Source organism: Festucalex cinctus, chromosome 11 (genome assembly GCF_051991245.1).
Source record: "Festucalex cinctus isolate MCC-2025b chromosome 11, RoL_Fcin_1.0, whole genome shotgun sequence".
Lineage (NCBI taxonomy): Eukaryota > Metazoa > Chordata > Actinopteri > Syngnathiformes > Syngnathidae > Festucalex > Festucalex cinctus.
This window is the reverse complement of record NC_135421.1, coordinates 12,024,136-12,051,002: the sequence shown is the minus strand read 5'-3', so window position 1 is coordinate 12,051,002 and position 26,867 is coordinate 12,024,136. Positions and strand designations below refer to the sequence as shown.

The 26,867-nt window shown below is 39.5% G+C and overlaps 3 protein-coding genes across 4 annotated transcripts; all 3 read right to left on the bottom strand.

Annotated features, from left to right (window-relative positions):
• Positions 1-216: 216 nt before the first annotated feature.
• Positions 217-4,157, bottom strand: gpr18 (G protein-coupled receptor 18). Its single transcript, XM_077537401.1, has 2 exons — positions 4,061-4,157; positions 217-1,496 (listed from the first exon to the last, which is right to left on the bottom strand). The coding sequence occupies exon 2, from the start codon at positions 1,479-1,481 to the stop codon at positions 1,074-1,076; it is 408 nt and encodes a 135-aa protein (XP_077393527.1). The 5' UTR covers positions 1,482-1,496; positions 4,061-4,157; the 3' UTR covers positions 217-1,073.
• A 5,689-nt stretch (positions 4,158-9,846) lies between these two features.
• Positions 9,847-15,377, bottom strand: gpr183a (G protein-coupled receptor 183a). 2 transcript variants are annotated; one of them, XM_077536862.1, is made up of 2 exons: positions 15,331-15,377; positions 9,847-12,482 (listed from the first exon to the last, which is right to left on the bottom strand). In XM_077536862.1, the coding sequence occupies exon 2, from the start codon at positions 12,463-12,465 to the stop codon at positions 11,338-11,340; it is 1,128 nt and encodes a 375-aa protein (XP_077392988.1). In that variant the 5' UTR covers positions 12,466-12,482; positions 15,331-15,377; the 3' UTR covers positions 9,847-11,337. The 2 variants fall into 2 exon arrangements, with proteins under 2 accessions (XP_077392988.1, XP_077392989.1); XM_077536863.1 differs by lacking the exon at positions 15,331-15,377 and adding an exon at positions 12,566-12,605.
• A 6,755-nt stretch (positions 15,378-22,132) lies between these two features.
• Positions 22,133-26,057, bottom strand: LOC144030769 (G-protein coupled receptor 183). The gene is made up of 3 exons (XM_077537330.1): positions 25,682-26,057; positions 23,848-24,356; positions 22,133-22,431 (listed from the first exon to the last, which is right to left on the bottom strand). Exons 1-3 carry the CDS (start codon positions 26,004-26,006, stop codon positions 22,264-22,266), a joined length of 1,002 nt encoding a protein of 333 aa, XP_077393456.1. The 5' UTR covers positions 26,007-26,057; the 3' UTR covers positions 22,133-22,263.
• Positions 26,058-26,867: the final 810 nt, after the last annotated feature.

Here is a 26,867-nt window from a genome sequence, read left to right as displayed (position 1 = left end):
AGTTTTTGACCCAAAGTTGGGTCAAAATAACCCAAGTAGAGGATCTGACCAATTTATTTATTTATTTATTTATTTATTTATTTATTTATTTATTTATTTATTTATTTATTTATTTATTTATTTATGGTTTTTTTTTTAACAGAATTACCCTTTTTGGGTAAAAAAAAGAAACAAAAAACAGAAAGTTTGTTGAAATTGACCCAAGTTACTTTAGTCAAGTCAAATCATCTTTATTTATATAGCGCTTTCAAACAGCCTTATAGAAAAAGATCAAATTTTTGACTCAATGTTTGGTCAAAGTGCCCTAAGTAGAGGGTCGGTCCATTGACCCATATTTGGGTTATTTTTGACCCAATTGTTTTTAGAGTGTAGCGCCAATACCCAGAGAAAACTCATTGCAGGAACCCTGGAGCCACAATTCGACCCCAAACCTCAAAACTGTGCGTCAGACCACTTGCTCGTACATCTGGTATATTGCATCCTATTTTCATTTCATTGTTTCAAATCATGGTGCTGGTCACGTTGCTGATGGATCGCATGCTACCCGTGCACCTGCTTTTTCTCCGGACGCTTCGCAGGTAGTTCCGGTACAGGATCACGCTAAACACCCGATCCTGGAACTCCTTGGACACAACGTAGTAAAGAATGATGTCCAAAATGGTACTCGTGTTCATAAGGAATGTAGCGAAAACGGCCCATTTCCCGAACGCCTCGTCTTTGTCGAGTCCTACTAAACGAAGCACAATAAATACGTGAAACGGCACAAAACACACCAGGACCTGCACGATGAGCGTGATGATGATGCAAATGGACTTCCGTTTCACTTTGAGTTTGAGCTTGGAGGTGCGCCCGCGGATCAGGTTGTCCACCATGACCACGTTGCAGCCGATCATGACGCAGATGGGCAGCAAGAAGAAAAACACCATCCGTGTGAAATTGACAGGATCGTTGTGGTGCAGGTAGGCAAAGTCCACCATCTTGAGGCAGGTTGTGAAGTTGCCGACGCCATCGGGGTCGTCGACTGAGAAGAACAATGATGCGGTGCCGGCCAGGGTCATGAGCCAGGCTCCGAGTCACGCCGCCACCGTCTTGGGGACGTTCCTCAGCTCCTTGCTGTGCTTGGGCTGCACGATGGCCATGTAGCGATCGGCGCTGATCAGAGCAAAGAGCCACAGGGCGATGCAGGGGTAGAAGACATTGAGAGTGGCGCTGATACGGCAGAAAATGTCGCCAAAGGGCCAGAATTCCCATTGGAGGTAGATCGTGCGGAAGGGGAGCATCAGGATGAAGGTGAGGTCCACTAGCGCCATGTTGATCATGTAGACAGTGATGGAGGTCCTCCTCTTGGTGGTCAAGGCAAACACCCACAAAGCTGTCATGTTGACGATGACGCCAATTATGAATACGAAGCTGTAGAAGAAAAGGCTGAATGTACGGTGCTCTGGAAGCCATGCGAGGGGCAGGCTGGGAATCAACGTCATACTGAAGATTGGATTCTACAGGGAAAGAAAAAACATTACAACCAATAATAATCCATGCATCTCGAGTACTCCCCATTTTCAGTTGGTAATTTTAAAATAAAAAAATTATTGCTTTGTTTTTGCTTTTATGCACCACAAAAAAGCAAAAATGAAAAGAAGTGCTGGACTTTTGGCTCAGATAAAACAATGAAAAAGTGAACCAAAGCACTAAATTTGTTTTGAATATTTAGTATGTCCATCTTACGGTACCTAGAAAATTGGTCATGAGTTTTAGTATTATGTCACGTCAATGTTAAAAGCAATAATGTAACATCAGATATATCAGATGCCTCCTGTCGTGATATTGAAGTATTGCACTACCTGTAAAACCAATGCATTCCCACAATAATGTTGTTTCTAACTTTTATTATTATTATTATTATGATGATGATTATTATTATTATAGTAGTCAAATCCCACCTCTGACTGTACATTGCCATTATGCTAAAGGATATATTAATGCTAATGCTAAGTTAGCTTGTTAATGTTAATACTAAGCTAATTCTAATGCTAAGTTAGCATGCTAAACTAATGTTAATGCTAAGCTAATGCTAAGTTAGCATGCTAAACTAATGTTAATGCTAAGCTAATGCTAAGTTAGCATGCTAAGATAATGCTAAGCTAATGCTAATGCGAAGTTAGCATGATAAGCAAATGCATAGCTAATCCTAATGCTTAGCTAATGTTAATGCTAAGCTAATGCTTAGCTAATGCTAAGATAATGCAAATTTACCATGCTAGGTTAGCAAGCTAAGCTGATGCTGATGTTAAGCTGATGCTAAACTTTAAACAAAACACAAAAAGTATCGGCTTACTTATCGGTTATCGACATCTGCACTTTCTAAATGATTGTTGTATCGGTATCAGTTGAAAATATCATTATCGTGCATCCCTAAAGCATATTTCTAAATGCACTAAATACTAAGCTTATATAATACTACTACTACTACTATTACTAGTAATTACTAGTTATGTAGCTAATTACTTTGTAGTAGGTAGACAAAGTTATTGTGGCTAATCTGTCTTTGGAGGTAGCAGCAGAGGCAAGACAGCGCTTGTGTATAATTGATTGCCACAAATTGGGACAGACGTGTGAAATTTGACACTGACACTCACTCTATGTTCACATGCAGTCAATATTCGGTTATGGTAAAAATTTGGTTTCTGAAATATTTGGAATAACTTGTTTACAAGCGCGAGCGCACGATAGAGTTACTCGCGCACGCATAATCCGATCTCAGCGACGCTCGGACAATGTCATTACACAAACAGACGTCATTTCTGTTTTTAACTTTTTAACTTTCCGTAACTACTGACACAATGCCCACTTCTTATATACACGCTTATACATTTTGAGTCATTTTCGCTCTAGAGAATATAACGTGAAAACGCAGCAGAGAAATCAATGTAATCGAGGTAGGCTCACAGTTGGCAAATGAAACGACACATACAAGTTCCTGTACTCAAAAGACTTCCTTGCTGGTTAGAGCATGTGCAGAACACAATTAAATGCCTCGTTTAATCGAGGCACCCCGATTGCGTTTATATGACCAAGTATTTGGGTTAGATAAGTGGTAGCCTTATATAGGTTTTTAAAAACCTGAGTAAGAGCATATTTAGGGTTTTGCATGTTTACATGGCCTTTCAAAACCCGGATATTGCTAATATGCCGGTTTTAAAAGTGATATTGATTGCATTTAACGTAGTCACTGCCTGTAAAATCCAGTATTTTCCTCCTTTCACCCTGTTTTAAATGAACTGTCCTAATCTGTTGAAAGCAATTGTCCCTAAACGACATGTATTCAGCATATCTTGTTATAAAATAAAGTAAAATGAAAATACATTGTGATCATTGTTTGAGTAGTCACTCCACACTCTCTGAATGTGAATAAAGTCCACATACATTACAACAAAGTGAGGGTTTCCGTCCATGAAATACCACAGGAAGATTTGACATGAAACCGAAAGTTATTTATTTAAATTAAAAAATAATCTGCCAATTCACATGGAAACGATGAATTATTGGCACTTCAATATAGAACTTGTTTATTCATATTAAATTCACAAAATTATTTTCTTGACTGCAGATTTCACTAGTTAAATTGCATAGATAAATAGCAACCAATAGTCTAGTTATTGCTTCAGATGTAATTAAGTGTTATGGTGGAGCAAAATGTGGAAGTGAGATTATCCTCTCTCTGTAAACTGTTGGGCTTTTATAAGAAATCATGTGATCACGTCAGTTTACAGTACAATTATTACTGTAAATGTCTGTTGTAGTAAAATTATTACTGTAAATGTCTGTTGTAGTAAAATTATTACTTTAAATGTCTGTTGTAGTTTATTGCACTGAGCAGTACTTTTTCAAATATGATGAAAACACACCACTGCAAAACCAAAAAAATATATCATTGTGGCTCATAAAAGTTGAATTCATTACAAAACATTTACTGTAAGTAAATACTAGTTGTTTAAAAAAAAATGCACCACTCTCTATTCTTTCAACCTGTCACAAGTTATCACTAAATGCTGCAACTTACCACAACAATCACCCAAACGCTGTGTTGCACCAGTGAGCATCCAACAGCCAAAACAAGGAAGTTCGAGTCTTGTGACGTCACTTCCTGCGAGCGCACTTTCTCCCGCTGCGGTGTTTGTCGTCGCCGTCCGCAATTACGCCCCCTTTGAAGAAAATGATGCGCCATTAGAAGCAGGGGCGCTGCGTTTGGCAGGCGGAGCGATGGCAGATTTAGGGCGAGTTATTGATTGGAAAAGTGGGGTCTGTCACAGCACATTAGCTCTCGGGGGAGTCATCCGCAGCAGGTTGCTGGCGAGAAGCATCTGCTGCAGCGGAGAAGTAATTAAAAACAGGATGTTCAGGCAGTTGCCGTATAAACAAGAAATAAGACGGCCGTAATAGACACTTCACGGTGGTGCTGCAAAATGTTGTTGCTGTTTTTCTGTTGTTTTTTTAAACACAGTGGCAACTTATTAAAGATGGAGAGAATGTACCTGAGGTGAAACTTCAAGGTCAGCACATCAGGGCTCTAGACTGCACCTTAATTTCATGACGGGGGACTCATTTTGTATTTTTTAGGTTAATCATGATGGGGGGGTCTAAAAAACATTTTTACAGTTTCATATGTTCTAATTAGGGATGGGCGAGTACCGATACCAGGTATCGGTATCGGGTTGATACCAGGACACATTTCACTGTATCGTTACTCGCGACAATTATCAATACTGGTATCTTATCCCGCTTTTGTGGCCGTTTTTCAGTCAGCAACTAAAGGCTGAAATGGTTATTTTGCATTCGTAAGAGAGTACATAAGACTTCAGTTGTACTCAACAAATTAATTATCTCTGAAGGGCAGACAGATATTTGTATATTATATACTACATCGTCATTGACTACTGCACTGCTATGAGATGAATGATGAACGGAGAACGTAAAAGGTGAAACAGCAAACGGGAATACAGAGCAGCCTTCCAAATTAAAAGCATGGATTTCAAAGCGAGATAAATAAAACATCACACGCTAAACAGCTTGAGGAATTCTTAACATGGTCGATATTACTAAATTACTTGAAGCACTATTGTATTGAAATGAATTCTTTGCACTTAAAAATAAGTTGTGCAAACACATATAGGTATTTTGATTGGGACTCTTTTTTTTTTTTTTTTTTTTTTTTTTCCCCTGGCCACTAGATTATTTGTTTCATTTTATTTAACCATTTTTTGAAATTCCTTTTATTGTGTGTTCTATGCAAAATGACTTTTAAGAGCAAATTGAAACAAAATTTGATTGCCATTAATTTCATGCAATTTTAAGGACATTTGCTATAGCGGGGATAGATATTTCATTTTTTATAAATTATCTGTCATGGACTTGACTTGATCATAAGTACTAATGGTATCCTCACTTGGTATCGTATCGATGAGTGCTGAAGATTTTAGTATCGATATCAGTCTAAAAAAAGTGGTATAGAAAATCCCTTCTACTAATGGATGAATTGGAACTTTGGTTAAAAATTGTTGCAAGTGCACCCACGCTAGCAAGGTCCCAATCACTTGTGTCACACTTTGGTTCCGGGTGTTTGGGTTTTGTTTAGTTTTAGGTGTTGTAATGTTTTGTCCTGTGTTCTCCCTGTGTATCGTTATCGATAACCTTGTCCACCTGCGTGTGTATTTACTTCCCAGTATGTTTGACCAATCAGTGCTCTCAGCCTATTGTGTTTACCAGGTGTGTTTTGTTAGTGTCTCGTTAGTGTTGGTGTATTTAGTCAGTGTTGTTTTTTTTTCACACGTTGTGGGAGCATTGTCTTGTCTTGTCTTGTCTTGTCTTGTCTTGTCTTGTCTTGTCTTGTCTTGTCCTGTCCTGGTGTGCTGCGCTTTGTTGGTAGTGTTTGCTGGCTGATCAAGTTTCTCCATGTCCCAGCCAAGTTTCTCACTCACGTCCAAGCCAAGTGTCTCCCCTCATCCAGCCAAGTCTCCCCTCTTCCTGTCAAGTCTCCCCCATGTCCAGCCAAGTCAGTTCTGCCAAGTCTGTCCACGGCCTGCAAAGTCTGTCCTACCAAGTCTGACCACGTTAAGTCCCATCCTGTCTGTCTCCCTGCCGTGTTTCTCCGCCTTTTGGGTCCATCTCCCCTCATCCACTCACTCCACAAATCCTGACAACTTGAATGATAGCCACTCCCTTGCCATGTGAACTGGCCCGACAGTCTGGTGACCCTCGCCCTGGAGGGTGGCGGCTTCGGGTGGCTGCCATAGAGTGGTGACAACTGAGCACCAATCCCTTTTCCTTTTAAACTGTACTTTTACCTTCACTGCTGGATACTATAATTGTGTGGACTTAATCAACATTGGATTCCATTAAAAATGGACTAGTTCTAATGACTTTTCACCACACCTTCAGCATCATGGACAAGAGAGTGTGACCAGTGGGATCTTTGTGGATTGTTGTCGGGTCTGCAGGCAAGGTAGGCAGCGAATGTAAACTAAAGCAGAGCTGCTGAGCGCCGGGCTAACGGCTAGCCACTCAAATCTCTGCTGCCGAGCCTCTCTACCTGTCTAACGCCAATATATATGGAGGTAAATATGGTGCAAAAATAACTGAACCTGTAGGGGAAAACAATTGTAGCTGTAAAAAACGTAATAAATTGTACCTATCATTTTTTTTTTCTATAGGTACAATTTTACTTATTTATTAATTTTACAGGTACTTTTTTTTTATTTTTTTAACAAGTTTGTACCTCTCAAATTTTTTTTCTACAGGTACAATTTTTTATTTTATTTATTTATTTTTACACAAGTTACTTTTGCACCATATCTACCTCCATAACAATACATCTGATCTGGAACTACAATAATATGCTCGGGACTGTTGCATTTTATTAATCATGGAAACCTGGTAAAATACTCTGATGCCCGACACTTCTATGCAACGTCAAAGCATTAATATTACATTTATATAAAACACTCTGCCATGCACAGTATTACTGATACAATTTTTAAAATATGAACATTCAAGATAGATTGCCCAGAATGTGAATTTCTATAGGTGATGTGTTGTACATTTTGGTGCAACTAGCTTTTAGTGCTGGTGCAACCATGGAATGAAATTGGGTGCACCAGTGCAAAAAGATGGTCTTGTAGAGCATTGTTCCTCAACCTTGGTCCTCTGGGCACACTATCCAGTTTTCCTTGTCTCCTGATTCCAACGCAGGTGAGGATCGTTGTCACGCTGCTCCAGAGCTTGCTGATGAGCTGTCATTGTAATCACCTGTTGGGACTTGGGAGACATGGAGAACAGGCTGGGGTGTGTGCCCCGAGGACAAGGGTTGAAACACACTGGTCTACAGCACTGCACATTGACGTGCATTGTTAGTCGAAAAGAATACCGAAGCCTGGTGCTAAACTGGAAAAAAACTGCACTGAATTATTCACCTTTACACTCACATTTCTAACTTGCGATAAATTGAGATAATAATAAATAAGAGATAAGTGATGGAGTCATATGGCTCCGTCCCAACGGCCTGCACGAAAGGCATGACTGGCTCCTTCCCATAATCGTGTGGTTTTGTATGATCATATTACATTATGATTCAAGTATTATATAAAAATTGTGTCATACAAGCTTTCATTTTTATACTGTTATTTTGATGCATGATCAATCAACAACTAATCAATTATTAAAACGTCGTATGACCAAACCTAGAAGACAGGTGAACACTGTGATGTCATGTTCAGTCTTTTTTTCTGCTTAATTTACTTCACACCAAAACAATATTAATTAGAATACCTTGCTTGTATTGTCCAGATAAAAAATTGACATGACTTCCCCTTTAAGATGCTCACTGATGTGAAGTTTCAAGAGCTATGCGGCGGACTGATGTTTGTGCTTCTCTCTAAAATGTTCGTTAAATTCGGAACGGTACAACCTGAGGGGCGACACAGATGTTCTGCACTCAGCTTGTTTTGATGCTGCAGCTTCATTTAAATGTCTGCGTATTTTCAGCACCTTGTTATTTATACGGGAGCGCCTCATTCTCATTCCTAATTATCTATCGACTTGTCCCCTCAATGAGTCTTAAAAAGGTCCCAAGCAGATGGTACTTTGTGTTCACTGCAATATGTTGTTATGACAACAGCCTGTCTGCTCCGCTGTTTTTTTTTTTGTTTTTTTTAAATCCCTTTGATACTTGTCATGCGGTAGTTTTAGTAAATCCTCCACTCCATAAATCTCCATAAATAAAGTCTATATTTGAGTTAGGGTGCAGGTTTTTCAATCTATTGCTGTTTCTATACTCTTCCACTATATCAAATTAAATATTTCTGCCATATATTAATCACAACATGACTTGCACCGTGAAATTTCCTCATTACGCAGGTATATACTACCATCTAGAGGCTCAAAATAATTACTGCAAAGCAACATGAAAAACACGCTAAAATTTAAAATAATAAATACATTACTGATAATATAAGTTATCAAAACTATCAAATATTTGTGTGAAAAATGTAATGATGTTAACTTTGAGAATAAGTTGATACTTACGATATTAGAATCAATATTTAAGACTTATAATTTTATTAATATTCAAGCATATACTTAGAATAATTGAAATAATATCCATTAAGGCCAGTGGTTTGGTTCTTTACCTTTTTGGAGGTACTGAACCACACCATTTTCCTATGCACATTCATCAAACGCTTTGATAAATAAAATGTGATTTAAAAAAAATATATATATTTTATTTTTTTAAGTATAGGGTTTACTGGTTAAGAAAATGAACAGGGAGAGTAGCCATTTCATCAAATCTGACCTGATTGAAAGTATTTATTTTTTTTATATTCAGTTGATACAAATATACAATATTTTGACATTTTGACACATTAAAATTGAAATTTGCTGGGATGGGCTCAAGCACAACAGTGGCCATATAGTTAGGATATGTGATATAGAAAAAGACAGGACGGATGGATATTAAGTGTTACTATGTATTAAAAAGCTATTAAAATAGTAAAAATATGAATAGTGCTCAGTAAAAAAAAAAAAAAAAAAAAAAGTAGCATGCAACCGTTTGGACCTTCAGTTGCATCTTTAAGCAATGTTACGCAGTCAGATGTCATTTTAATGCATACAAAGAATGTTTATGTAAAGGGATGATAATAGCCAAACCATCTTGGCCCCAAAGGGGTTGGAGAGAAGCGGGGTTGTTGTTGAAAGAGTAGATCCTGTGCAGACCAACAGGAAAAACACTGAGACGTCCCTCAGCACTCATCATGGCTTATGTGACCTTGACCGAGGCGCACAACTTTTAAAAGGTCCCCTGGAGGGCCCAGCTGTGGCTTCCCAAACTCTTATTTTTATGTTTCTTACTCATGAACAACTGAAATTGTCCCATTCATGTGAGTGAAAAAGCCATGTATATTCATATTGAAACTTTGGAATGTGTTGCTTCATATCTTGTGTAACATGAAACCCAATATGCAGTTTAGTCACATTGGAATGATGTAACACTTTGGTCAATATGGCATCATCATGTGACTCACTTGCCTTTTTGTCACACACTGAGGACACTTTTAGGTCACTTTCAAAACCAAAACAACTGGTTGACGACAGTGTGCAATTCTTTGGGGGATTACAGATTAAAATCTAGATTTTAATCCAGAGTGCTAATGAATTCAAAAGTGCTATAGCTGCTTAAAACTATTATTTCAGTAGGGTAATTATTTGACCAAAAGAAAACACGATCTTAACTGACGATTTAACTGACACAGTATTGTTATCACTTTATTTCACATCAAAGTTGGTGGACAAACGTAATTTCAGTTCACAACAGCAAGTAGGCTATACATAAACAGAATATTTTAGCTTTAGCTGTGTTCTGACACTTGGGATGAAATTGCATCATAAGCACATCCACTTAAATGAAACAACACAATTGGAAATGTGTTTGAAATAACAAATTTAAACTTTAAGTGAGATGTGAAATAAAAGATTAACTGCGTATGTTCATATAATTTAATGCACTCGATGCATTTGTCTTGTGTCTTACTGTCTGTGTGTCTTATTTTGACTACAAAAAAATAAAATAAAATAAAATCAGTAACCATATGTACCTTTTTACATGGGACATCAAAAAGAGCAGAAACCAATGTGAATTTTCATGCATACAAGATCTCACAACATTTACTTCAAATGACTGAGATGGCAGTGGTCATGCATATGACTCAAAACTTGCAGCAGCAAATTTTTACAAATACAGGGTTATTATGTTATATTCATTTTTCTTCTACAGTCTTACAGAAAGTGAAAGAAAGTGATTTGTTGCGTTCGTGGAACGTGCGAAGTCGGACATATGCCACTTGGATTCTCTTAATTACGACCTCAAAGCGTTCGAAACGAAAGTAAACAACAAAAATGGCGGATTCCGATAAATTATTTATTGTTCTGGTTAACAAAGTTAGTCCAAATCACGTTGGTTTACGTGAGTTCATAATTTCGAATAACCAAATTAATGTTATACCTATTAAATCGATAAGTAGGATTATAATCGTGTAAATTTATGTTTTGTCATTCACGGTAGGCTACAAGGGTCGCCATTGTTGAGTGGCGTCAGATTGAGGCCGATCGGTGAAGCAACTCGCGTAGAACTCGAAGCAATACGTCGCGACTCAGCTCTCCCAGTTCAACTTACTGATATGAAATCGGAAAAGTCCGACTTCCCACCTTCCTCGAATGTAGCATTACATATACATCTGATGCCATCAGGTTGTGTTCTCTTCTTCTATGGTTCACATTTTTTTCTCCATTCATTTGCTGCTGTAGAGTGCACTATACGGTAGAAACCGAAAGTCACGTACTACTCTCAGAGATGGTAAACATGTTAGCAATGTTATTTACAGTTAGAAATGGTGATATTTGATCACAGTTTATTGATAAATCGTGTCATCATTGGTGTGTGCTTTGACAGCCTTTGAAGATTCAACAGCAAATTGGTGTTTTTCAAAAAGCACCATGTACATTTGAACAAAGCCTCAACCTAATTTATTCTAAGTGACTTCTCGACGTTGCAGCTAACTATAAACACAAATCTGAAGTCAAAGTTCAGAGTCTGAAGTTGGTCAATGTTCATACAATCTTTACAAGTTGACCACCTTTTCACTGGAAAGTTCTTGAGAGGTAAACCATCAGTCCTAAGCTCTTCTTTTAGATGTTGCCCGTGATGACGCCTTTTGGAAAACACTGGTGGACATCGGACAACCATCACCTGAAAAGTCTTTGCTTTGGTCCCTCCACCGTTCTTCTTGTTTACACGTACAGCTGCGATCTCCTCTCCATCAGCCTCTCATTAGCTGAGCCCGAAGCAGAACCGCCGAGCTCCATCTTGTTGCCATCGATGATATCCTTGGACGAGATTTCAGGCAAAGTTCTGGCAACGCTGGAGACGGACACGCTGACCTCCAGCTTCAGCAGCTTCATGAGCTTCCTTTTGTAACCCTTGCAGGCGAAGAAATACACAAAGGGGTCCAAGCAGGCGTTGAGGTTCATCAGACACACCGTGATGTGCAGCGACACCTGGAAGGCAGTCAGGTCGGCGCAGTCCGGGCTGGACACCAGCTTGCGGACCATGTACTGCAGGATGTTGATGTGATAGGGACTGTAGCAGACCACGAAGACCAGCGACACGCAGCAGATGACGCCGATGGCCTTGCGGCTGCGTCCCGACTTTTCCGTCAGGTGGTTGGTCTTCGCCGTGGAGTGGAGTTTGGAGCAAAGAATGGAGTAGCACACCAGGATGGTGACGACGGGGATGACGTAACCGAGGAAGACGCCGCCGATGAGGATAGTGGCTATGTGGTCCAACTTCTCGAAATTGGGGTATTCCATGCAGGTGATGAAGCCGTCCGGTTCGGCGTTGGTCATTGGCATACCGAGGAGCGGGAGTGTCTGCGCCAGGACCAGCAGCCACACGCCGACGCAGATGTAGCGCACGTTGCTAACTTTGCGCAGGCGGGAAAAGCGCAAGGGCAGCACGACGGCGATGTAGCGGTCGATGCTCAGGCAGGTCATGAAGTTGACACCGGCGTAGGTGTTGATGTAGAAGATGAGGCCTGAGATTTTGCACAGAGCCTCACCCAAGGGCCAGTGGAAGCCCAGCGCGTAGTACGTGATCCTGACAGGAAGCGAGAGCGTGAAAAGGATGTCCGAAATCACCAGGTTGAGCGAGTACAACGTAGTGGAGTTCATCTTTTTCAGGTTGGGCCGGATGACGTGCAGCGCCAGGGCGTTGCCCAGCAGGCCCACCAGGAAGACCACGCAGTAGACGAGTGGCATGAAGACCCGGGCGTAGTTCCTGTGGGCATACAGGCTGTCGCAGGTGGACCCGTTGTCAGCGGATGGATGGTCAACAATCAGAGGAGGAGGGGTAGTGTCCATCTTGGTGTTCTGATTCGCTGAAAGTGAAACAGAAAAAATGATGTTGTTTAAAGGTTTAAAAAAAAAAAAAAAAAAAAAAAGAAGTCATGTGTTGTTTCACCCTTTGCCTTGTAAAACCACAAGGGCACGCATGATCTGAAGAACCTTTCAAAGAGGAAGTATGGCTAATTATTGCTTCTTTCTGTGCATAAAGCTGCTTCCTTGCAAACTTTTTTTGTGACATAACAGTTACTGTTGAACTTTAACTATTTAAAAGAAGTAAAGATGGCTACAAACGCATCCATCAATGAATTTTATAGACCGCTCAGAGAAGCGGGTGACCTGGAGCGTATCCTGGCTGATTTTGGGCAAGAGGTGGAGTACATTCTTGATTGGTTGCTAACCACACCGTATTTTTTTTTTTTTTTTTACAGAAAACAGGCAGCTGTGGTTACAAGGGAAATTCTCTAAAGCATACAGTGCAAATGTAAACAACTTTACACAACAACTTGTGAATTTTACTGGTATTTAAAAAACAATAAACAGTAACTGTTCCAAAATTTTAGCGAGATTGATACACTCTCGCTCTCTCTCTCTCTCTCTCTCTCTCGCTCCTCTCTCTCTCTCTCAACTCTGCATATAAATTCTACAGAATAAAATAATATAGCAGCATGTTCTTCGTAAATGGTAGTTCATTTGTATAGCGCTTTTCTACCTTACATGGCCCTCAAAGTGGTTTCAATTTTGACTACGCATTCATCCATGAAATTACACATATATATATATATATATATATATATATATATATATATATATATATATATATATATATATATACATACATACATACATACATACATACATACAGAGAGAGAGAGTTAGAGAGAGAGAGAGAGAGAGAGAGAGAGAGTATATCAAATTTAAATTAACATAATAGATTTAATTTAACCTATACAGTCACATGGGACTCGGGTTCGAGTCCAGGCTCGGACCTTCCTGGGTGGAGTTTGCATGTTCTCCCCGTGCCCGAGTGGGTCTTCTCCGGGTACTCCGGTTTCCTCCCACATTCCAAAGACATGCATGGCAGGTTAATTGGGCGCTCCGAATTGTCCCTAGGTGTGCGTGTGAGTGTGGATGGTTGTTCGTCTCTGTGTGCCCTGTGATTGGTTGGCAACCAGTCCAGGGTGTCCCCCGCCTACTGCCCAGAGCCAGCTGAGATAGGCTCCAGAGCCCCCCGCGACCCTTGTGAGGAATAAGCGGTCAAGAAAATGGATGGATGGATGGATGGATATTCACATGGTTTTACTGTATACCCAAATATTCTTATCTGGATTGTGACTTTGTAAAATGCACGTTTCTTTTGGCATAAACAAAATGTACCAAAGAACCTACTAACAAAAAGTGTCATTGCTATGATGTAATTTCAACTGTATTCCATTGTTTTTTCATTTTACAGTTTATCTGTTTGTTACAGTAATTTGTGAATTATCAAAAAAAAAATTTTTTTTTTTTTACATTTTCTTACTTCAAATCAACACATTACACAATGCTTCATTCACTGTATTTGCAGTGTTTTATGTTCACGTTTTTACAGAAATTCACTGTTAATTCTACAAACATTTTTTACAGTGTGCAGTGGTTTTCTCAACTTCCATGAACCAAGAAGTAGCCAGCAAATACAAAACAGTGTTCTCGGTTTTCTGGGAGTTGTGGAGGTCATTCTACAGTTTAATGTTGTAAACATCCATCCATCCATTTTCCTGACCGCTTATTCCTCACAAGGGGGTGCTGGAGCCTATCTCAGCTGGCTCTGGGCAGTAGGCGGGGGACACCCTGGACTGGTTGCCAGCCAATCGCAGTGTTATGAACATTTTGCAAAAAATGACACATCCGATGGTGGCCTTACAATTGAGCAGAGTTTGTATGTAAATATTCATTATACACTTTCACAATTGCAAGTACAGTGTTCTCTACATTGCACTACTGATAGTTGTCCATTGTGGAAATCCCCATTATATCGTGGAAATCTGTGGTTGAAAGCAATTGCTTCTTAAGTGGCTTTACAGTTTACTTACATATTATAATCCTTTTTATGTGGTATAGTGAGTACAGTCAAATCAACTTCAGCTGTTTATTACACACAGGGGGAACAGTAACCTCTGGAATGTGTTAAATGGGGGCTCATTGTACCTCCAAATTCAATTAGGTTTAAACCTATCAGAAAAACACAAATATTAGATTATGTATCTTGATTTCCAATTTTATGTAATTGTGTAATAAAAAAAATAGCTACCTTAAATAGTTAGGTTCATAATTTATTTATTTTGGTATCGTTTACTTTGATTTACTTTAACTAAAACAACTAATGAATTTAGTCCAAAAATAGACATCTTTGAGGTGACAAATAAACTAGTTTTAGCCATTTACTCCAATTCCGTGTGTACTTTCTGCTCACAGGAAATGTAATCCACAATGTTAGGTGTCAAACTGGCCCAGCGGAAGCCCGCGAACAATATCGGACGACCTTCAACACGGTGGCAGAACGTCGGCGCAGTGGGGCATCAAAGATAAAATTTGCTTTGCACACGAGGAAGTGGCACAGCTGCATGCATAAAGTATATATAGTGGAAGTTAAAATTAACATCTTAACTGTTTTAATTATGAGTTATGCCTTTGATGTTTTGAGACAACTCACATTTATTTCTCAAACATTTTAATTAATGTTCAAACTGGTCAAAACTGTCATAATGGTCTTTTTTTTTTTTTACAGTCGTAAACACGTTTTGTCAAAACACTTAAGTCATTCTAATACTTTCCATATGCAACACAGACAGAGATCTTGAAAATGAAATTATGGGGCACTCCAAGCGACAGAAGTGATCTTACCTCAAAGTTGTGTGGCGTCTTCGTTGGCTCCACCGCACATGGCACCAAGTGTCAGACCCGACCAGGCGGCTTCCCTTTCAGTTGGCCCTCCTGGGCCACATGCACAAAACAAGACGTGCTGATTTGCTGCCAGTGACCATGGTGACAAAATATCCTGTTGTTGCACACACCCACACGCACACGCACGCACATACCACCACATGCTCCACTTCACTACCACCCTCCCATTCCATCCTTACATTTACTTTCCATAATTATTATTCATCATTAAAGGTAGTGAAGAATTACTAGCTGGTTACAAACAATCTCTTCTTGCACTTTTTGGAGGAAGTTATTGCAGCTGTATCAAAAGTTGTGCCACATTTCCCACGTCACTACTCAATAACCAAATTCTCAGTAATATTTGGTTTCAGATCCCCTTTAATGATGTGCAAAGGGAAGATTAAATATTGTGATTACCAAGCCCTGCATTTTCAGCACCTTGTCATAAATAGTTGCAAAAACAAATCTGTACTTTTACTCTTGTAGTTGGCATACACATGCAAACGAGTTCATTGCACATGATTCATAACCACAAATTGCTGTAATGTTGATGCTTATTCCGGTTGAGGTTAACAGAGGTGTGAAACCCAAGGATAACGGCTGAGAGCAAGCTTTTTGAAACAAAGCAGCCCATTTTGCAGTAGACCATAAATCTTAAATTCAGGTCCTCAAGGACTGTAGTCCTCCACATTTGAGAGGTTTCCCCTCCTCCAACACACCTGAATCAAATGATCAGAATTGTTATCAGGTTTCTTCAGAGCCAGCTGATGAGCTGGTCCTTTGAATCAGGTGTGTTGGAGGAGGGACATTCAGTGGCCCTCGAGGGCCAAGACACACTGTTAAAAAAAAAAAAAAAAAAAAGGTAATAAAAATAAATAAATAAATGTAATTTTCCAGCAGTTGGTCGCCCAAAAATACTATGAAATAACAGACGACTACGTGCTCGTAAAAACACAGTGTTATGATAAAAAAATAATGTGATTAATCGTTCTAAACATGGCCAATAACAGTTGAAAAACTTGATATTGGGCTTAAAATTGCAGCAGTTTATAATACAATTATACTGTTGAGCATTTTGCCACATTACGAGGCTCTCGCACCGCTTTACATTTTGACTCGTCATTCACCTTCTGATAACACAGCATTAGGAGCTCAATGTTTTGCTCAAGTATACTTCACATGTTCATCAAGGGAATCGAACCCACAACCTCAGTAATACCAGATGACCACTGTACCACTGATCCACATTGCCACTGTTGTTCATAATTTTAGATCTCATGATACTGTCGTGCTGATGCTAAGCCCAATTCTGTGCTTTGATTATTATTCACCCTCTCAGGCTTTTTCCTTTCCCGATATCTCATTAGATGTCCTTTCAAAATAAATGTTAATATAATTAATTAAATATTATTACAATAGATGCCCTAGATTTTAGGATATTACAGAAAATGTAGTTATCTTCACTTAAAAAAAGAAAAACGTTAATCCACAAAGAAATTATGGTAAAATTACATTTTTTTAAGACTTCATTTGTCAATAAATATATATATATATATATATACATATATATATATATATATTTTTTTTTTTTTTTTTTTTTAAGGTTTTAAAGTTGAATTTTACATTTTATCCCATTAAATAACAGGCAAATATGAGTACAATTCCAATATATTTTGTGGACTTATTTTAACAGTTAATATATGTATTTCTACTACTTTCTATTTCTCTTTTTGTAAAAGAACAGAAATATTGTGTTTTTATAGTTGCAGTGATTTCATGTTATTTTACATTTAAAATCCGAGTTATTTTTTGTAAATTTAATGATATAAAAAAAAACACAAACCTGTAAAATAAAAAGTAAAATTATTTTCTTACTTATTTATTTATTTATTTTTTACACTGCAGATATATCCTGTGCTGGATGCAGCAAAGCAAATGCAGAACAAAAAAAACGGCCCTCTCCATTTACCAGTTTTGTGAATGTCAATGTGGTCACTTTAAAAAAAAAAAAATTGCTACACTTTTTGCATTGTGTGTGTTTTACTTATTTTTTTTTTTTTTTTACTTTGTGCAGGTGTAGCTAATAAACTGTCCAGTGAGCGTAAACGGGTGTTGTCTTTAATAATCTTGGGTGCCATCCGGCCCAAAATCAAGATAATCTTACATGGTACCATTGAGGAATTGGGAGTGACTGTTTTGTTAAGCACTTACAAATGCAGCCGTAGCATTCACTGCGCTAATGAGCTCAACCGTCGTTTGTTCAAAACAAGTCCGGCGGAGAGGCAGAGGAAGCGCTCTGACTTCCTCATGGCCGAGACGTGTGCTTGTGACTCACTGGGGGCCTCTCCGACGGTCATGCCCCTCGCTGACAGGCCGCGCATGGCCCGCTGTGCCGCCTGCGCTATTTTTACACAACAATACCCGAGGAAAAGTCGCCAACTATGTTCTCACACTGGTCCCCGCCTCGCGTATTTTCAACATGCAGCAAGTTATGATGCTAGTGATGACAAAGTCAATGGGAGGACATGCCTCTGAGCATCTCATGCTCATCATTACTGTGCACATCCTGACTTTAATAAAGGAAGTTGTGAGCGACACTTGACAAAGGAAATCCTCTGTTGAAATATGTTCATTTTAATTGAGTTTTTCAGCCTCCGATGCTGTCATTCAGAGATTTGCTAATGAGAATACTGCATAGCTTGATCCGGAATCTGCCTTTTATCAAGTTTAATTTGGAGTTTGGGGAATAGAGCAAACAAACGTCAAATGTTTCCCTCTCTGGATATCTGGAACCAAAAAGTGAAAAGAAACAAATTTATAGAAAAAAAGCAAAACAAATATTGGTTATTTGACTTGTGACCAATTTTGGGCTCCTCGTCTTAGATTTGGGGAATGCCGGTTCTCATTTGTAACAGTAACTAAGGAAGTGAAAGAACCCAAACAAGGTTTCTGGGTGATTTTTTTTTTTATCATTTTTTTTTTTTTTTTTTTTTTATCAAGGCCATTCTTATCAGATTTTGTCATATTTAAACATTTATGAAATATAGTATGTTTTTACAATAGTTGCTGTTGTGTGCAAATATCCAATGTCCAATTTTGGTCAATTTCCTATATTGTCACGAATTGATATTATGGTGTGTAATTCTTACAAATTATTAACTCATCGAAATTGTTGAGAACAGCTTTCTCTCTATAATGATAAAATTAGAGATGCACAATAATACTATTTTCAACCGATACCCATAAACAAATAATTTAGAAAGTGCCAATGTCGATAACCGATAAGTAAGCCGATAATTGTTTGCAAAATTAACTTAAATACAAATTTACTTTCGAGTTGCCCTATAAGTCGCAAACTTGACCACACATGTACTGTACTGTAGAATCTTCCACTCAACATTGTGTTCCAACTATGTTTTGAATTTGCATTTTTAGGGTTGGAACACCCATGTAACTAGGGGCGTGAAAACCAAATAAAAAGAGAAGGTGAGGAGAGGATTTTATTGATATCTCTGCATCAAAGACAACCAGTAACTCATTTTGATTTTGCCAAAACAAAACAGTCAGGTTTTAAAAATGCAACAAAAAACTGCGAGGGTAACATTTTGTGGAGACGCAGTAAAGAAAGCCCAACTGGCGACTGTCATGTCACCATGACGCACCGGCTGTCAATATGAGGTCGCACGCATCATGACATCACAAATATGCAACACTACCATTGTTGAGGTTCAGGGGTTGAAGATTTGGGCACAATTTGAGCCACAAATACAACGGATGGACCAATGTGGCATGTCTGTTATTATCGGTGGATTTCTTTATTATCTGGTTTACTGAATGATATCAAATTGGTCTATAATTGCCGATAATTATTGGCGGATTTCTTTATTATCTGTTTTATCTGTTTGGCGTCAAATTGGTCGATAATTGCCGATAATTATTGGCCACTGATATTATCGTGCATCCTTAGATAAAATGTTTTAAAACTCGAAAAAAATATCATCTTATTTCCTTAAAAACAGTGGTTTTGTAGATGCTAGAATTCAGCCTGACTTATGAAATATCCTTTGGAAATGTGCCAAAATTCGCATAATGTTAGCTTGCAGTGCTAACTCCATGATGTCAGAGTGGAAGAGAATTCCAGTGGCAACCAGTGAACCTCTGGTAAACTCACCCCAAGAGCGTTAATCCTATAAATTAAAACATATCATTAAATACAAGATATTTTGAGCCCTCTATTTCATGAGTATAATGGTTTATTCCAATACGGTTTAAGCAAATGTGTAACTAAAAGGCCCCTCACAATCTTGTATTAATGTTAGAGTTATTACTATTAGACATATCACTCTGACTGCCTGTGACGTTGGTGCGTGCAATGCACAGATAAATGTGTGACTTAGAGCTGATTTGTTCAACATGCGGTTGAGATAAAGATTGCAGTATTTGCACAGGAAACGACTGCGGCTTGCTCCTTGTTTCGAACAAAACGACACTTTAAAACTCACAGCAGACTAGTGGGAATTTGTATTTAGTCCTTATAATTGAATTTAAAATTGAAGAAACAAAGCAATAAATATCCAACTTGAAGAGAACATGTCAAATGTTAAACATCCAATTCAACTAGATTCGTCGTCACATACGGCATATTTTAAATGAAAAAATTCAGTTACTGTAAAAGTGGATTGATATTGACTTTCTGCGAAAGCAATAGAATACTTGGCAATATTTTGCTGCGCTGCGTCATTCTGAAAGGTTTTTCTAATATTTTCCGCCATCTCACAACTGAACATGGTGAGCAAAGTAGTGCATAATAAGAAACACATTGTTAAATCAATACTCCTCTGACTTTATTAATCAAATAGACTGGAACCGCTCTGATATAAAAATATGTATTACTATAGGACAGAATGGAAATACAAATAATATGTCTGGGTTCTAATAAGTGGCCGACTGTTGACAACTATCTTTGCTGGGATTCACAATTTGATGAACACCTTCGCAATTTTGCAGATGTTATAGCCAATGAAAACTAGCATGTTGTACCACATGAGCTTTCACGGTAAAACTGGTAAAAGGTACGTACTGTACAAAGGGCCATTTTGAGTGACTCTTCTATCTATTGCATACAGGGTCGGTTGGTTCCAGGTCCGTCAAATCACAGTTCCACTGTAGCATTATTACGGTATGTTGACATGGTCAAAAGTATGGGGAACCATGTTCTCGAACTGTTTGCTCAGGATAGGGACCGACAAACTCTTCCTCGAATAATGAAAATCAGCAAGCAATTGACAACTCCCAAAAGGTTTTTATCTGTAGATGACACAACATGGCAGAAAAACACTGCTTTTGTCTAAAAGAAACTCTTAATTCACTGCCTTTGACAAGTATACTTGTCAATTGTATTTTTTAGAGCGGTGCTAAATGGGGGCGAATCTGATTATGCTCCACTGTAAATATCAAACTTGGAAACAACTTTACTGATGCCCAACCGCCGGTAGATGACATCATTGCCCCATTTTATACAAAATAAACACAGTTTCAGAGTCCATGGGAGAAATGGCTGTATTTTGGCACACCTACATTTTTCTACTGTCAATTATAAAAGAACGGGACGGGGCAAAAAGTAGGTAAGTTTATTCTGTCATTTGGTAGATTCGGTTTATATATAATTATTTAATGTAATATCACGTGAGTATTGAAAATTTTAAAATTTTCTAAAATGGCTGGCAGTGAATGAGTTATTTCACTTCAATATAATTCCTTGGCACCAAGATCTACAAGCAAAGCAACATTTTGTTCGAGATTTTATAGCACAAAAAACGGTAATAATGTGAGTTTTATTTAATTTTCAAATAGATGAAACGTGAGTCACAAAGAGCAACAAATTTTGAGTGATAAGATAACTATGTATTATTAAAAGTACCTATAGTGAGAGTAGTGATGTTATTGAAGTGGGTCAAAGTGGTAACCAAATCTTGATAATATACTGATTGTATTTCCAGCATAGTGGTTGGACAAGCATTTTTGGTTATTTAATTATATCTTGCAGTATGAAGGTGGGCACAATGTATTGGTTAATTATTGCCTCACAGTTCTGTGTTGCAGGATTTGAATCCTTCCTGTGTGTAGTTTGCATGCTCTCCCCTTGCTTGTGAAAGTACTCTTCAGGTACTCTAGCTTTATCCCAGTACAGAAATTGTTGAATATTGCGACCCTCTTGGACTTTGAGGCAGTCCAGTATTTGGGAGAACAGTGCCATGCTCTGGCAAAAGAGAGGTGTTGCAGCTTTGGTCAGGTTCACAGGCTCAGTAAGAGCAGCAGGCAGCTCGCAGTTACTACAAGAAGACACGGGAGGACAGCAAAATATCAAACGGCCAAGACTAAAATGTGATCAGTGCAGTCAAGTAGAGAAACTTAGTTTGACTTGTGCCAACATTCCTGCACACACACACACACACCATATATATATATATATATATATATATATATATATATATATATATATATATATATATATATATATATATATATATATATATTTACACATACACACACACACACCTGTTCGTGAGAGTGAACAGGAACAGTACATGAGGAAGTGGCACTGGCATTCACCACAAAGCCCTCAACGCTCACGGAAACGCCTCTTACTGAGATATGTTCCTATATGTTCCAAATTGTTTGCCCTTGTGATGTCATTAAAAAAAAAAGTAAAGAGGATGACAGATGTTCTTGAGATACATTTAATTAGGTAAATTTTGTCACAATTGCACTAAAAGCTTCTTGAACCAGAAAGTTCTGCAAAGTATACTCAACAAGAAAGGCACTAAAAAGTGTACCAAACGACAACATAGAAGTGAAATTAAATGCTTTTTGTTACACGGTGTCGATTTCTCAGCTGTTGCTGCTGCTGTTTTCAGCTGTCTTGGATGAGGCGGCGTTAGAGGAAGGGCACAGGCGGTCCTTAAACAAGCTCAACATTTGCTTCTTGTACGTCTTAATGGCGAAGAAGTAGATGACCGGGTCCAAGCAGCAGTTGAAATTCATGAGTGAGAAGGTAATCTGTAACAAGATGATCATTATTACTATTATTAGTGGTGATTTTGCATCACATTACTTTTTATTGTCTGGTTGTTAAATTAATTGGTTTTTTTTTAGATCACAATTTATTAAGTAAATGAAACCACAGCCTTTTTTTTTTTTAGGCCTAGCAAAGTAGTAGTAGTAGTCAGGGACAGACTGGCCATTGGGAATTTCGGGAGTTATCCAAATGGCCTGTACTTTTGAGGGCCATCCCCCACCTACAATGAATATTCATCGATGTATGTTAGTAGTAGAGTTGTTCCGATACCTTTTTTAAAAAAAAAAAAAAAAAAAAGGTTGTTCCGATACCGATACTGGTATCAGTAGAGACGCCGATACTGCATTAAAACAGTGGTATCGGTATCGGTGACTACTCACAAGTAACATGCCGAAGCCATTAATTCCAACACTAATATAGGATTTTGGATTCAGCATCTTGTGTCTTGCTCGTGCACGACATTCACTGATATATGACATGTTCACTGCATGCCGATCTAAGATATCCTATTGGCCCTTGAATGCTCTGAAGGACAGGACAGCTATTTCATGTTGAGGAAAATAAAAACTTATGTATCGGTACGGTATCAGTATCGGCCGATACTGCAAAGCTGGGTATCGGAATCTGTATCGGGGGCCTAAAAATGGTATCGGAACAACACTAGTTAGTAGTCGGATGTCGGACGGCCCACCCCGGATCGACGTTTGATGCATGTCCGTCATCTCATCCACCTCAATGTCCTTTTTTGAAATATTTGGGTAAATAAAACCGGCAATTTTTTTTTTAATTTATTGAACACAATTTATTTTATTTTTTTTAAACAAAATATAGAATATTTGGTACATTAACAAACATGTACCATGTAAAGTTTAATTAAATAAATAAATAAATAAATAAATAAATAAATAAATAAATAAATAAATAGATAGATAGATAGATAGATAGATAAATAAACAATAAATACATTAATTTTATAATCTTCTTCTGTTTAAATTATTTTTAGCATGTCACAGTGTCCCATCAATGTTAACCTCATTTTAGAACAGACGCCAGCTACTCGTGTTGTCACAGGACAATGCAAACTGCGAAAACCACCCATGTGTATCTTTACTCCCCCTTCTCTTCTTCTGTGCACGGCTCACTTGAGGCGCAAAAAAAACAAAAAAACAAAACATTAATTGAAGGCAATTCACTTCAAATAGGTCTCTCGTTAAAATTGGCAAAACGGCTATTGGCCCATGCCGAGAACTTGCCACTTGAGCCACCAAATAAAGCTAGTCGAGCCACGCAATGAGTACGCCTGCTCTACAGGATGGTTCTAAAATGTATCCTCCACGATTAATGAACATTCACTGAATATTCTTCTGAAAAAGATGATTGATCAAGTAATGTCCTACCTGGGAGGACACCTTAAAACTCCTCAGCTCCTCACACGAGACCTCATGATGGATCCTTCGGCACATGAACTGCATGACATTGAGGTGGTATGGGCTGAAGCACACGACGAAGGTGAGGAGGATGAGGAGAATGATGCCGTTGGCTCGTTGGTTCCTTCTCGATGCAGAAACCCGCTCAGCCGCCGCTCGCCGGAGCTTCATGTGGACGCTGGCGTAGGAGGCCAGGATGGCGGCGAGCGGGCAGCAGAAAGAGACGACGCAGGCCAGGATCAAGAAGTGCGGCAACCACTGGGAGCTATCGAGGTTGAAGTACTCCATGCAGGTTCGTCTGCCCTCGTGATGCTGCAGCATGTTGCGGAACAGCAGAGGAGCAACCTGAGCTGACACCAGAGCCCAAACCAAGCAGCAGACCCAACGGACCATCTTGACCCTCCGTAGACAGCGCAGCCGCTGAGGATGTACCACGGCCAGATAGCGATCCAGACTGATGCAGGTCATGAAGCCAATTCCTGGGGAGAAACAACAAATTACAAAACTAGCTTCTTGAGAAAACAAATGAAAGAGAATGTTGTCGAGAATGTTTATAGGCTGACATACATACAGCCATTATCTACCGCTTAATCCGGGGTCGGGCCGTGGGTACAGCAGATTTAGCAGGGAAGCCCAGACTTCCTCTCCCCAGCCACTTCAACCAGCTGGCCCGAAGGGTTCCCGAGGTGTTCCCAGGCCAGCATAGAGACATCGTCTCTCCAGCGTGTCCTGGGTCGTCCTTGGGGCCTCCCGCTGGTGTGACATGCCAGGGAGGTGTCCAGGAGGCATCTGAACCAGGTGGCCGAGCCACTTCAACTGTTTTCTCTCAATGCGGAGGAGAAACGGCTCAACACTGAGTCCTTCGTGGATGGCCGAGCTTATCACGATCTCTTTAAGGGAAAGCTCGGACATTCTGCTGTTTGTGTCCGGGATCTTGTTCTTTCGGTCACGACCTTGTGACCTTGGGTGAGGGTTGGAACGTAGATCAACCGGTAAATCGAGCGTTTCGCCTTTCAGCTCAGCATCTTCTTCACCACAACGGACCGCTACAGAGTCCGCATCACTGCAGACGCTGCACCGATCCACCTGTCGATCTCCCGCTCCCTCATGCCCTCATTCGTGAACAAGACCCCAAGATACTTAAACTCCTCCACTTGGGGGAGGATCTCATCCCCGATCCCCGGAGAGGGGACTACACCATTTTCCGACTGAGGACCATGGTCTCGGATTTGGAGGTGCTGATTTGCGTCCCAACCTCTTCATACTGGGCTGCGAATAGCTCCAGCGAGAGTTGGAGATCATGGCTTGAAGAAGCCAACAGCACCACTGTTCTCCATCATCCGCAAAAAGCAGAGATGCAGTGTTGAGGCCACCAAACCGGACCCCCTCAACGCCTCGGCTGCGCCTAGAAATTCTGTCCATAAAAGTTATGAACATAATCGGTGACAAAGGGCAACCTTGGCGGAGTCCAATCCTCACTGGAAACAAATCCGACTTACTGCATACCAAACTCTGACACTGGTCGTACAGGGATCGAACGGCCTGTATGTGGGGGTTTGTACCCTGTACAGGACCCTCGGGGGGGACACGGTGGAATGCCTTCTCCAAGTCTCAAGCACATGTGGACTGGTTGGCAAACTACCACGCACCCTTGTGGATCCTGCCGAGGGTGTGGAGCTGGTCCACTGTCCCACGGCCGTGGAGAAAACCACACTGCTCGTCCTGAATCCGAGATTCGACTATAACATTTCACTGCTAAACTGTGGTTTGAGGTTATTGCTTAAACTACGTCCATCTTGTTTACCTGCGTATGTGTTGGCGAAGAAGAGGAGTGTACTCATCCTGCAGAGGAGGTCACCAAAAGGCCAGTCGAAGTGCAGGATGTAGTAAACGATCCTTCCCGGCAGCGTCAACGTGAACAGGCCGTCGGACAAGGCCAGGTTGAGAAGGTATACGGCGGTGGAGTTCAACTTCTGCTTTCTCTGGCAGATCACCACCAGGACCAAAGCGTTGCCGCACACGCTGAAGATGAAGATCAGAGAGTAGAAGATTGGATAGAGGACCACGGCGGCTCGCTGGTAGATGAGCACGTCACAGCTGCTCTGGTTGGTGGTGTTGCCAGCAGCCATGGAGCTTGAGAAAATTACAGTCAGGAGGAATAAAGTTAACGATGCATTAAGCACTATGCTTAAGCGACGATTGACGCTTTAAACTGCTCATGTGTTCTTCCAGTTGTGGCATCTCGTGTTGTAATACTTGGAAACACATCTGTGGGCTCTCAGTTCCAACCTCTGCTTTTTCATGTCACGCACGCACAAGCACAAGCAGGCAGGCTTTTTGATGCACTGTGTACTGCAAAAACACTCATTCATTGCTTGATGTGTTAGATAACTACCTATAGATGTTTGTTTTCAGCTTCAAAAGGTTGATTTTGTCATTTTAAACTAGAGTTTTAGTTTGGCACCCATACAGTATGTTTTTTTGGAATATACTATACTAATAACTATCTGGTCCCAATAAAACAAACTAACCAAACTAACCAATTCAAGCAAATGGGCTATCCAATTAACTCATAAATACATGAAACAAACACCCATATATATATATATATATATATATATATATATATATATATATATATATATATATATATATATATATATATATATATATATCCATCCATTTTCTTGACCGCTTATTCCTCACAAGGGTCGCGGGGGGTGCTGGCGCCCATCTCAGCTGGCTCTGGGCATTAGGCGGGGGACACCCTGGACTGGTTGCCAGCCAATCGCAGGGCACACAGAGACGAACAACCATCCACACTCACACGCACACCTAGGGACAATTCGGAGCACCCAATTAACCTGCTATATATATATATATATATATATATATATATATATATATATATATATATATATATATATATATATATATATATATATATATATATATGTATCAGGGGTGTGAATTGCCTAGTACCTGACGAT

Bases quoted from the DNA above. Each gene is read 5' to 3' on its own strand.
- gpr18 (XM_077537401.1), bottom strand. From the start codon at position 1,481: ATGACGTTGATTCCCAGCCTGCCCCTCGCATGGCTTCCAGAGCACCGT.
- gpr183a (XM_077536862.1), bottom strand. From the start codon at position 12,465: ATGGACACTACCCCTCCTCCTCTGATTGTTGACCATCCATCCGCTGAC.
- LOC144030769 (XM_077537330.1), bottom strand. From the start codon at position 26,006: ATGGCTGCTGGCAACACCACCAACCAGAGCAGCTGTGACGTGCTCATC. The intron at 24,357-25,681 runs GTAAACAAGATG...GTTTCTCCCCAG, and splicing joins CTTCGCCAACACATACGCAG to GAATTGGCTTCATGACCTGC. The intron at 22,432-23,847 runs GTAGGACATTAC...ATCTTGTTACAG, and splicing joins GTTTTAAGGTGTCCTCCCAG to ATTACCTTCTCACTCATGAA.